The sequence below is a fragment of the Haliotis asinina genome, chromosome 8 (genome assembly GCF_037392515.1).
Source record: "Haliotis asinina isolate JCU_RB_2024 chromosome 8, JCU_Hal_asi_v2, whole genome shotgun sequence".
Lineage (NCBI taxonomy): Eukaryota > Metazoa > Mollusca > Gastropoda > Lepetellida > Haliotidae > Haliotis > Haliotis asinina.
Genome location: NC_090287.1, coordinates 5,740,400 through 5,753,479, shown reverse-complemented (window position 1 = coordinate 5,753,479; position 13,080 = coordinate 5,740,400). Strand labels below are relative to the sequence as shown.

The following is a 13,080-nucleotide window of genomic DNA, read 5'->3' as shown; positions in this document are numbered from 1 at the left end:
TGACTTGCTGAAATGGCTACCAACTAAGACAGATGTGAAAGTGGCATATATCTGTATGAGATGAAAAGATACATTTGGTATGGATGTATTTTTATTTTGGTTTGAAGTTAACAAGTTTGGTCTGCCGTGAGAGGTCACGCTACCTTGCACCTTACACCTTGGTTATCTTTCCATTGCCCTGGTCAGGTATTAATTAATGTAATTTCATATTTATACTTTGCTGAATTCTACTTATTTTGAGGAAAAAAAATATTTTTACTTGGATGGCTGTTAAATACGACCAGATGGGCAATATGAGATGCAAACACAAATAATGCTACCCTCATCTTTGAGATGGTGCTAATACATGTACTTCAGTTAGTCCTGTTTGAATTGGAGTGGTTGATTAGCTGTCACTGCTTTTATTGCTATTTTGAATATACCCCTGTATGTCCGCTTCACATGGCAGTTCATAGTGGCGGAGGCTGCCCACAGCCGAAATGAGATTCAAACTATAAATGGCAAACTCCAGCATCTCGGACTTCTTGATCTCCCTTTCTTCACAGGACGTGACCAACATGTGAAAGACACCGTGTACTTGCTTCATCGGATATTTGTGTTGTGATTCAAACAAAAGGAAAGAAGCTTATGTAATTGTTGTGGCCTCATTAAATCCATTTTTCAGTCTCCATCCAACTATTTTCATAGTGACACATGAGTCATTTCACTGTTGTGTGTTTCAGTAAATCCTTTAAATCAACAGAGTGCTCAAATTGCCATTATTTTTACCTGTACAAATTAGAAAAGTAAAAGAAAAATTTGATGTATATCTCTGAGACGATACAGAGAACTTACTTGATGATGTTGCAGATTACATTGTAGTGTTTTGCCCCCTTATGCCCCCCAACAAAGGCCAATCACCAAGCAGCTTACTTCGAGCACCCCACATGCTCCAGTAATTACCACCAAATTTCATTGGAATGTTCATTTTAATTGCGACCATGATGAAAAGTGTGAAGAATTGCCCTGATTTGAATGAAATCACCCGAAATTTGCTGTCGTTTTTGTTGGGGAATGAATTGGAAGGCCACGCAATGAATGTCAATCGCTCGGACACCCTTGTGAGTCCTTGTCAAGCTCTCAATTCGAACACCAAGCACAGGTATTAGGCACATTGGCAAAATTTCGTTCGTGTAATTGTAATCCAATTTGTTGACAAGTGCCAAAGCGGCCAGTTGCTAGCATTGGTTTAGTCGGCTCTTCACCGTACCCACCAGTCAATTACGATTGATGGAGTCCACCAAAATTATATGTTTCGCTTCGCCCAATTAGATCAGCCCCTATTTGCAATCGTTGGCTTGTCAGTAACTTTTCTGAATCTGGCTTCGGACAATTTTGGTCATTGGGGAATAGGTTCATTTGATTCTTGCTCGATTGCTGAAGCTGCAGATTGAACTTCTTGACAATGTCCTTGAGCATGTTTGAAATTCAGCTATTGAAGCATGGCTGTTTTAAAGATGAACATATAGTGTTGACAACCTGTGCTGCTGTACCCATTGCTGATTGCCAAACTCCTTCCTGACTTCTTTTGCATTCCAGTATTACAGCATATGTACTTAAGTTGTTGGGCATTTTTAACATTCATTGGTTCCAAGCAGAAGGGGTGAAATTTGTCGATGATGTTTTGTATATAGAGAAATAGGTATTCTGGTTTGTCGGTATGATCAGAATGACAAAACTCTATTAATCTTCTCAAACTGCAAAAAAAAAAAAAAAATTCTTTGTGCAGGTACAATTTTCCAATATGACTGCTTTATGTTAATGTTCTTAATCAAAATGATCAATACAGAGTAATTCTTTGTTAATAGAGAGATTCCCACTCTATATTCATTTAGGAAATAAATAAAATATCATTATTTCAGAATTATTCACAATTTTACAAGTAATTTTCTGTATTTTATTCATTCTGTTTCAAGTCTGTCTAACTTGAATTGTAAAACATGAGTTGCTATGAGAAACTTTTAAAGAAAAACTAAAATGATTAGGTTTGTTTGGACTTTGTCGTGCATGTTTTTCTCGTGACATGTCCCAGGGGGCATTCATGTGAACATCGTGTCAGCTTGTGTTATTGTGATATAATATTGACTCTTGCACAGACAAAACTGATGGTAATTGCACGGAAACTCATGTCTAAGGCAATAATCCCTGTGCCATACTTCGTCACGCTTCGTTCACGGTCCACGCTCACCTCAACAACTTGTTCATAATAGCCCCTATACTTCTAATTACATCACAGATTGAATTTAGATGTATTGTGAAGACAAGCTCAAACTATCAACTTTAATTGTCCTGACCTTGCTTGGTAGCTGGTGCTTCTTTGTGAACCAACCATTGCTAGCTGATTTTTTGAGGCGATGTACATATTGGTGGGTTAATTCTATTGATATTAACGATTGTAATGACGACCCAAGATTGGTGATGTCAGCTCACAAAGCCCTGTCTAGTGGCCAGGTCTTTGTTGCTGCTGATGACGCATTGCTGCCGACACAAGACACATCGGACATGGCATGAAATCATTATGCAATCAGAAACTGCATGTGAATAACTTCAAGTATTTCCTTTCTCAAATCCTTTTTTGTAGCCATCTTTAAGACACAAAGAGCCTGCTCTGGGTGTGTTTCCATGTATGTTTGAGGGTTGAGAAAGTCTCCCATCCTGAGGCTCTCAGCTTCAGTTGGAAGATGACTGGTGAATATGAGTAGTTTTGTGTGAGATAGAATACCTTTTTGAAGCATTTCTAATCATATATATGGAACATACTTTGTAATTTATATTGATATCTCCATAGATGGATTTGTTTTTTTACACTTTGTTATGTACTAAATGTCCTTTCTAGTTTATAAATAAATATTGATCTCTCCTTCGATAGCATTGAGTTTTAAATTTTTCTGTCATGTACAAAGTATCCTTTCTAGTTTATATCGATCTCTCCTTTGATGGTTTTGTTGTTAGATTTTCCCTCATATGTACGCAATGTCCTTTCTAGTTTTTATTGATTTCTCCTTTGATGGTTTTGTTTTTAAGATTTTCCCTCATATGTACACAATATCCTTTCTAGTTTTTATTGATTTCTCCTTTGATGGTTTTGTTTCTAAGATTTTCCATCATATGTATGTAATATCCATTCTAGTTTATATTGATCTCTAATCTGACAGGTTTGTCTTTATTATTGTGTATCACATGGACCCAATATCCTTTCTAGTTTAATTTGATCTCTTCTTTGATGCATTTGTTTTTGTCATTTTTCTTTCATATGTACAAAATATCCTTTTAAGTTTATATTTATCTCTTCTTTCAGGTTTTTTAAAATTTTTCTTTCATATGTACAAAATATCCTAGTTAATATTGATCTCTCGTGTGATGGATTTGTTTCTTTTCATTTTCTATCAGATGTACATATTATACTTTCTAGTTTATATTGATCTCTCATGTGATGGATTTGTTTTTATTCTTGTCAAACATATATACATAATACCCTTTATTGTTTATGTCTATCTGTCGTGTGATGGATTTCTTTTGTAAGTTTTGGGACATGTAGTATTTCAGTATGATGAATGGACTGGAAGTGACAAAATACATGATCAGTCTCAGACATAGGTTGTCAGATATATTCCAGTAAATCTGAGTTTAGTCTGTCTGTAGGCTGTAAATATGTATTTTGGTTTTCATGAGAACCTTCCCAGTTGTTAATAGTTTACATGTGATCTTTAAACATGATAGTTCAGGGGTTTGCAACAACATACGTTTCCACCATGTGGACTGTTCATTATTGCCTGAGTGTGAGAAACAGCATGTTCATCAGGAATCTTACACAATGTAATGACTGCAACTGAATAGATTTATATGGTAATTATGGTTCCAGGGTTTTAACTCACAACCACAGAAAGGTAAAAAAACAATATTTAGAAAATATGGAGTGCACTGAATTTATGAACTGTTTTGTTGATAGAAGATGTCAAAAAACACTTGAGGTGAAATGTAAGAAGATGGGATGGATAGCTGAGGGTAGAGACTGTAACGGAACAAGTTGTCTTGGTGCACCAATAGTGTGGACTTCCAACAATAACAGCCCCAGGCTAGAAAAAAAGTGTGAGTTCTCACAGTAATTAGGGTGTGACGACTCACTGACAAAGACTTTAAAGAGACTAGATGTTTACCACTAAGCTGCGTCTCTTTCTGCTGTCAAACGATTACACTTGATATTAATTTGCCTCTAATTTAGTCAGATAATAGTGTTCAATACTGGCCTTTTGCACAGCCGTGGTTTGAAGGGCTTTAATGCTGTGTATCGAACTGAGGTTCACCACTGCTCTTGCACCCGTCAAATGGTTGTTTTCATTTGGAAATGTAAAGATGTTCGACTGAGGTGTGGTTGAAAGGCACGCTTTTACCTGTCGAGTCCTACATGCAATTAATCAATATTAGTTCCTGAAGGGTATGCAAGCTTTGTCCTCGCACCTCAAAGATATAGCACTTGATCCGTCTCCGACGAGCTTCACCACACTTGCCTAACTGTTTTACATTTTCTACATGTGTCTCCTTCATTTTCTTCTTTCGTGTGACATGTTTTTACATGCAATAATTCCGATGTTTAAGCGGTACTCCGGCAGTCTGAAGATCCTTTCAGGCTGTGGTAAGGTACTCTAAGGGCTTACAAGTGGCTGATCGTTGTGCTTGTCCTACAATCATGGAACTTGGCATACCACTTTGCCGACAGTGTAATGGACACAATAATTGACACATACAACTATATTCAAAACTTATCTGTTATGAATATATCTGATTGTTTGATTTGTCGCCTCTTCTTAAAGATTTTCACAGTCAGTGAGGCATTGATTGTATCTACAGCCTACAGGTATTGAAACATGGCACGGCTTTGTGTTGTGGTTTTACAAACTCTCTGGCACTCAGTATGCTAAGACAGCACCGATGAAGGTAATTTGTTTCAGGGCATCCTTGTTGCCATCAACAAATGTGGGATGAAGAAGTTCACTTAATAGAGATAATATTTTGAGAGGATGTGACAAGTGTTGTGTGGATAGTGGGTACACAAGCCGTATAGATGTTGTAGGGCATGCTTGTAGGGCGTTGCAGTATGAAGTGAAACGTTGTTACTCATCTCCTCACATGTGAAGATTTAATCTTTTGTGGAGATTGAAAATAATTGAACATTAGATGTGTTTTAGATTTGGTTACTGAAAGAAGAGTATTGTCAGTACTACCTGAAGTATCGTTGGTTGTGGTTAGTTGGCTTACATTGGAACTGATGGATGTTTTCAGGGTTTAAGAAGGTTTCTTGGTGGTTCATGTATAAACATTGGTTTAGAAAATAGGAATTATTGGGTCCAGGAAGTATGGACATAGGTCCAATCTTAGATCCAGTTAATATGAGCACTGGTCTGAGGAATATGAACATTGGTCTGGGAAATATGAACATTGGTCCAGGAAATAAAACCTTAGGTCCAGGTAATGCAAATATAGGTGCAGGGAATATGAACACTGGTCTTGGGAATACGAACATTGGTCTTGGGAATATGAACATTGGTCTAGGAATATAAACATTGGTCTAGGAAATAGAACCTTAGGTCCAGGTAATACAAATATTGGTCCACGGAATATGAACACTGGTCTGGGGAATACGGACATTGGTTTGGGGAATACAATCTTAGTTCAGGAAATGTGATAGGTCGAGTTCAGAATAAATAAAAGCATTCTTCTGAGCAAAATGCAGTTACGACCAGTTACTGACGACTCAGACCACAAACACACACAAGTGGCCATTTTGCCACTTAACTTCACAAGCTAGGTACGACCTACTGAGATCAGAACAAGACATCAGCATCAATCCTCCGGAAACAAATACAGTATGCTCACTGATTTACTCGCCACAGTGCACACAAAGCCTAATCCCTTCTATCCATGCTGTGCCCTCTTGCCTGTCCTGAAGGTTGATGTTATCTCTCCAGAAGGTGATGTAACCATGTCAACATGTAAAGCCACTTGGTCAAGCACCCTTCTACTTACCTACTTACCTGAGTGTCTATCCCTGGGAGGTGAGGAGTGAATAGAAACCAGCCCTCTACCAAGGGGTGGCACCTCCTTCAGAGCAGAACTTCGCCCTTGCCTAGCACTAATTGCAATTGTTCAATAAACAAAGCACCTGCCATGTGCTCTCTTGAGGGTAATTTTGTCACCTGCTTGAATGGAGAAGACGGTAGTGTGGGTATGGCCTTTAAGATGGAATTATTTGGGATATTGTTATTGTAGCATGAAGGAGTTGATTTCTGTCACCTTGGAATGTCAGGAGGATGTTGTGGGTAGGTTGCAGTGAACATCTTATAGCATAGGATAGTTGTATCAATCACTGTGTGTCCCGTGAACATCTTATAGCATAGGATAGTTGTATCAATCACTGTGTGTCCCGTGAACATCTTATAGCATAGGATGGTTGTATCAATCACTGTGTGTCCTGTGAACATCAGAGTTAGAATTGAAAACAACATTCATGTCATCCTTAGAACATTCATATGTATTCATCTTATGTAAAAACAACGTTCATATGACATCATCATAAGAACAACATTCACGTATCAGCTTCGTGAAAACAATATTCTTATGTCATCTTAAAAACAATATTCATATGTCATCATAAACTCTCCCCCCATGTTATTATAAAAACAAACTATGTCATCATCATGAAAAACAACTTTCATATCTCATCATCATATAAACAACATATACATGTAATCATCATCAAAAACAACTTTCATATGTCATCATCATATAAACAACATATACATGTAATCATCATCAAAAACAACTTTCATATCTCATCATCATATAAACAACACATACATGTAATCATCATCAAAAACAACTTTCATATCTCATCATCATATAAACAACATATACATGTAATCATCATCAAAAACAACTTTCATGTGAGGACTTCAAGAAAACAATATTTATGAAGTTTTATACAACCAACAATCATATTAAAATTTACAAAAACAGCATATGTGAGCTTTACTAAAGTACATATAGATTAGGGGAAACTGGGGAGACATGTTTTGTCGCCTTTCACAGACCCAAATCAGAAGAGGTGTGGAAGAAATTGCCCATTGACAATTTTTTAGTTTGCTGGCACATCTGATGCTGATCATCTGGATGGGTTGGAGGCTTTCTGGATTGATTCAATTGTACAGGAAAGAAATGTTCTCATAAATAATGAATTCCTTTGAGCTTGCAAGAGGACTGCTTTGGCTTTTAGGGTGTGAGTATATGTCTGTGGGTTCTGTCACCCGGAAACAGGCACTGTTGGGTTTCTACTTGACCTACAGTGTCATACCAACTTCTTGACAAGGGTCTTCTTTAGGCAGTGTGGGTGGAGGGAGTTTGGTTTGTATGCCATTATCATCATCCCAGTCATTTCAGTATTCCAGGATTCCTTATAATATATGCATGTACCATGGTTTGTTTTCAGTCACAGTCCAGATGCTTCTAGATGCATCATACAATTGTCTGTTACATATCTTGATATACCAACAGTTGTGTTGTCACACTCTGGGCTTTGACTGAAAGCATGTTGTTTTATGGTGGTGCGTCATTGCTCATACTCTTACTGTCTGGTTTGCTTGCTAATGGATTCAGTTATTTATAGACGGCTTTGATATACTTCTGGCTGTAGCATTGAACAACTTCTACTCAATCACATGTTAAGTTGTTGGAAGTACTATAGAAGCTACTCACTGAGAGGGGTGTTGCAGTGCTCATTGGAGCGTATGAGTTAAGTGTCTGTAATGAGATTGTATATGGTTAGAAGGAACAGCACTGGGCAGTGATTAAGTTCATAGAGGAGACTCTAGCTAATCAATAGTATAGGTATAAGCTAGAACTGTATGGAATGCCCAATCCACTGGTTTAGTTCCACTCTATCTGCTTCAGATGCCAACAGTAGCTTACCACTGACATGTACACCTGTGATTTTTCTCACCTGTAAAACAAGGAGGAGATAATCCCCTCACCTACTTGGCATTGCTTCAGTGGGTACAAGGACTTTCACTTATGATAATATCCTGGCCATTACCAAGTCTAACAACCCCTCACCCAGATAAACCTTTATGTTGAGGTATCTTGAACACATGGAGACTCCATGACAGCCTTTCACTGGCCTGCCAGTAAATGGATTTAGGGAGAGCGTTTGTGTTGGAGCTTGGTCCTCCAGGCAGCGTGATGCCAGGCATGCTGTGATGTAAGCTGGAGGCTTGCAGAGGGCATTATGTCAGTATGGTCCGCCTTGTGTCCACCTGTGTATACAGTGCCTGTAATGTTCTGTTAGAGTATACCTAGGTTAGGTATGGTGAATTAAGTAGACATATTGTGCTGATTGGTGTTATGTTTGTGCACATGGTTTGGGGAGCATAAGTGACAGATTTGACAGAGGTTGTTATTGTTAGGTTGGCTAGTTGTTTATGTAGTAGCGATGCTATGTAGGTTTGTCTTTCTGCTCTCTGTTAATCTGATCTTTCCATGAATACTTGCACTTGCATTGCTGAAGATGTCACAGGACAACACAGACCAAAATACCCATATACACAAACATTGTCTCATTTCTAGTGTCAGTGAAGGATGTAAACTGCCCAATGCCAACATTAAAAACTACACCACATCCAACTGTGATATACACAAATATCACAGTACAATTACCTAGTCAGAACAAAATTAAATTCAAATCAGCACTGTAATTTACATCCCAGTGGTACTGCTCCAGGTGTTCAATATCCCAAGACTTCCTTATTAGCTTATTTTAAGGTGGTTTTCTAAGTTATTCTCAGTGTTACCAGTGTGCACATTTAGTTCCTCTGGAAGCATGCATAAAATGTCCAATATTCACGTCACCTGCATCTTTGTTGATTTTGCCTTTAGTGTAGTGACTGATGACATAATCTGCATGCCATTTTATACCTGCTACACATTGCCAGTCTCGCCAAGCCTAATTGCACTGTGTCTATGTATCTGTTGCTCTGTTACAGGTGGCAGCCAGTATGGAAGCTACAGCTCTGGTGGTGGACGAAGGTTAGTGTAATAAGGGATAGGGGTGGAATATATTTGAACTGCAGTTGCAAAAATGAATATTGCAGATAAAATCTATGCAAATAATGATATGTGGTATTTTTAAAAAATAGTCTTGAATAGAACTAGTTGCTCCCAATTATTCAGTTTTAGTTGGTATCTCTGAAGTTTCTAGTTGCACTTTTTTATCCCCTGCAGAATGTTTGCAGGGGTGGGTGTGGGGTTGTGGTTATTAAAATGGACTCAGTCTGTTTGTGCATGAGTTCTTTCCCATTCAAACTGTCAAATATTTCATCACCAAACTTGGCACATGTATAGATCTGGTGGTGTACTGGTGCCTTTTGGTAGTCTTAGAATTCTGGATAAATATTTCTTTTCATTTCCATGGGAACTTCGTCTTCGATTGAATTTGGTGGTAGTGCTCCTTTCTGAAGCAGAAAGCTTTCAAAATTCTCCCTCTACTCTGCTGTATACACACCAAGACATTTGACATAATCATAACTCGTAGACATATTCATGTGGACTACTTAGCCATTGTAAGGGATATTGATGACTTCATCTTCTTGTTATCCCAATATGTTTGCTGTCATCTGTAACCCAGTATCTGAGTTGTCCCTTCAAAAAGCTAGAGATGCAAAGAACATAATGCTAATTAATGGATGGTTAAAGCCATAACAGGGAGTCACACTGCATCTCTGCATGGCTTGCTGTAGTCCTTCCATGTGTGTAATGGACAGTTGATGGTGTAATCTAAGTAAACTTTTCCTCTGGTGTAATTAATTTAGGAGGTGAATTCACTAAACAAGAGAGATCTAAGGTAAGCCACATTAGTCAGGGGCTAAATGAACCACCATACATGCATATGTTGCTGTCAGTCCTCCCATCATATTACAGTCTTAAAGAGAAAATAAGCACATGGACGAAAGCATTGACACAGAGTGTGATACACAATCCAGCTTTATATCTGTGTGACCGCGGCCTGCTACGGATCACGTCAAGCTTACCGCTGCCGTTTAAATGAGATTGATTTGATTTTCATGTGAAGCCTGTCATCATAGAGTGTCTTAATGACAATGAGATGATTGCAGTGTTGCTTTTGATTAGGTTTCCTCCCAACAGGGAGGCAACCGCTGGTCAAGCGGCCACTCATGGCCAGCAGCTTCAATCTTGCCCACAATTTGAACCTTGTAATTTGTCTGATGTTGTGGTGTATAATGAAATTGACCAGTAGTTTTTGTGTTGTAAATTTGTCCTGGGGTGTTGGAATTAATTGGCAGTATAGTTGCATGATAACCGATTACTCTGTCCCAGTTTTGGAATTAAATAAGGATAAAGTTTCCAAATGAATCCTTTTGATTGTGATTTGCGAAATCTGCTGTTGTGGGAGCGGTGAATGGGTGCTGCCTTTCATGGGCAGATGGTAGATGCTAAAGGGTATTTGTATGTCTGACTTGTAATTATAGAGCATAGATATGTGTGTTGGAAGATCTAAGCAATTAACTGAAAAAATGTGCTATATGAAGAGACCTGTCTGTATTTGTGACTATCAAATGAGGTGCAGTAGATGTTGTTGTCTGATGTACATATTGCTGGTGTTGATGGAGACGGTGTCTATGATGCAGGCTGAGCTGAGAAGCTGTAGCAGCTATCACTATCTGTTTCAGTAGGTTGAAGAGGGGTTGATGAGATTGCCAGCTCTCATGGCTAGGCTTCATGTTGGCTGAGAGGGTTTGAGTTGCGTTTCGAACCTCCTCCTACCCTCTCACCTGCCCTTGTGTCTTACGCCATCTAAATGACATACGCAATGGCCATGAGGATGCCTGGCCATTCTCGTCGACTCCTCTCGTCAAGCAGATGTCAAGATGGCTACTTTGTGAAACAACAGAGGAGGAAGTGATGGTGTGTAGCTTGCGTATACGATACACATGATTGACTGGTCTGCACAAACGCTGCAGATGTTGAAATTCTCATTATACCCTCAAATTGTCCCCCACCCCAATTGACCTCCACCCCCTACCGACAGAACGATTGACCCCACCTCTGGCCATTTGTGCCCACCCCCCTGCTGGTCCCCTGTCGCTGAGCAATCTTTGTACCCTCCCACTCAAGAGCCGCGTTTAACAAGCAGTATTGTCCCAGGTCAAATCGCTTGTCCCAGCATCAAGGGCCTGGATTGTCCACCCCCTCTATGCCGTCCCAACGAGTAGGGGTCAGGCAATGACCCGCCCAGCGACACAGAAAACAGCTTTCCTGGCGTAATTGTTGTTGTCCCTAATCAGCGTCACACCTGTGATCATCAATGGCTCGCACCTTTCTTCTAATGGGACTGACACTGACAAGACAGGGCTTGACTCCCATCTCTTGGCCCTTTCACACTGGCTATCTTCCTTCTAGCATGGGAGGCTGACAATGTACACCATATGTAAAGATGGTGGCACGATGCTCAATGCTTCTTGACTTGTTCACTACAACTGCTTCAAAAATCTTGTAGTGTACTCCCAGGGCAATGGTGTGGCTATGTCTGACTTCAGGGGAAAATACTTGAGGCGCAGGAGGAGAGACTGCATTGATTTGATTCTCCTAGTGGAGGAGGATTTGATGATTATTTGAACAAATAAATCATGTCAGTTAGTAGATCGTTATTATAAAATATGGCATCCAAGAAGATTACAAACACTGGATACAAATAAAGAAACTAAATTGCTGAACCTGCAGGCCGCTTAAAGATTTAAACTGGTGATATACTATTACTTATAAAAATGTAAAAATGTTAAGGATGGAAAAGGCATATCTTCTTCAGTGTTGCCCATCTATGATAAGTGAAAAGACTTCAAACCATGTCAAGATGTGCAGGCCTTGGCCAAGATGCATTCCCTCTTAAACTTGTCAGGCTTGCACTAAGGTGCACTTATCTACCTGTCTTGTTTTACACTGATCTACCTGTCTTGTTTTACAAATATCTGCCTGTCACATGTTACACAGATCTACCTTTCTTGTGTTACACTGATTTTCCTGTCTTATGTTAGGCTGTTCCACCTTTCTTGTGTTAAACGGATCTACCTTTTAGTGTTACACTGATCAGTCTGTCTTGTATAAAACTGATGTAACTGTCTTGTGTGAAACTGATCTGCCTGTTTTGTGTTACACTGATCTACCTGTCTTGTGATAAAATCATCCACATCATCTGATGTGTGTTTCTTGTGTTACACAGATCTGTCTGTCTTGTGTTAAACTGATCTACCTGTGTTGTGCTACACAGATCTACCTGTCTTGGTTTAAACAGATCTACCTGTCTTGGTTTAAACAGATCTACCTGTTTTGTGTTACACAGATCTACCTGTCTTGGTTTAAACTGATCTACCTGTTTTGTGCTACACAGATCTAACTATCTTGGTTTAAATTGATCTACCTGTTTTGTTCTACACAGATCTATCTGTCTTGTGTTAAAGTGATCTACCTGTTTTGTGCTACACAGATCTACCTGTCTTGGTTCAAACTGTTCTACCTGTTTTGTTCTACACAGATCTATCTGTCTTGTGTTAAAGTGATCTACCTGTTTTGTGCTACACAGATCTACATGTCTTGGTTTAAACTGATCTACTTATCTTGAGTTACAGTGGAGGTGGAGGAGGACAAGGGTGGCAGAGGAATATGGATCGTTATGGAGGGGGTCAGGGGAGTCGCCAGATGGGTGGCTACAGCAGCAGCAGCAGCAGCAACTATGGAGGTGGCAGCAGCCAGGGCTACAGTGGTGGCTACAGTGGAGGCTATAGTGGCGGTTATAGTGGCGCCTATGGTGGAAGTTCAGGAGGTGGCTATGGTGGTCAGTCAAGGGAGTACGGAGGTCAGAGGTCCTATCACTCAGGGCAGGATCGGGTAGGTGTGACATGCAGGATGCACAACACCAACAAACAAAAAATATTTGAATAATTTTTAACAAGTGATATTAACGTTTCTATATTGGTTTTC

The 13,080-nt window shown here is 39.4% G+C and overlaps 1 protein-coding gene across 1 annotated transcript in view; it reads left to right on the top strand.

The window, feature by feature from the left end:
- LOC137294083 (5'-3' exoribonuclease 2-like) overlaps positions 1 to 13,080 on the top strand; it is a 62,523-nt gene that overhangs the window by 45,806 nt on the left and 3,637 nt on the right. The window contains exons 31-32 of the mRNA XM_067825022.1: positions 9,072 to 9,114; positions 12,729 to 12,987. Coding sequence (XP_067681123.1) covers positions 9,072 to 9,114; positions 12,729 to 12,987 — 302 coding nt within the window. The remainder of the gene's footprint in view (positions 1 to 9,071; positions 9,115 to 12,728; positions 12,988 to 13,080) is intronic.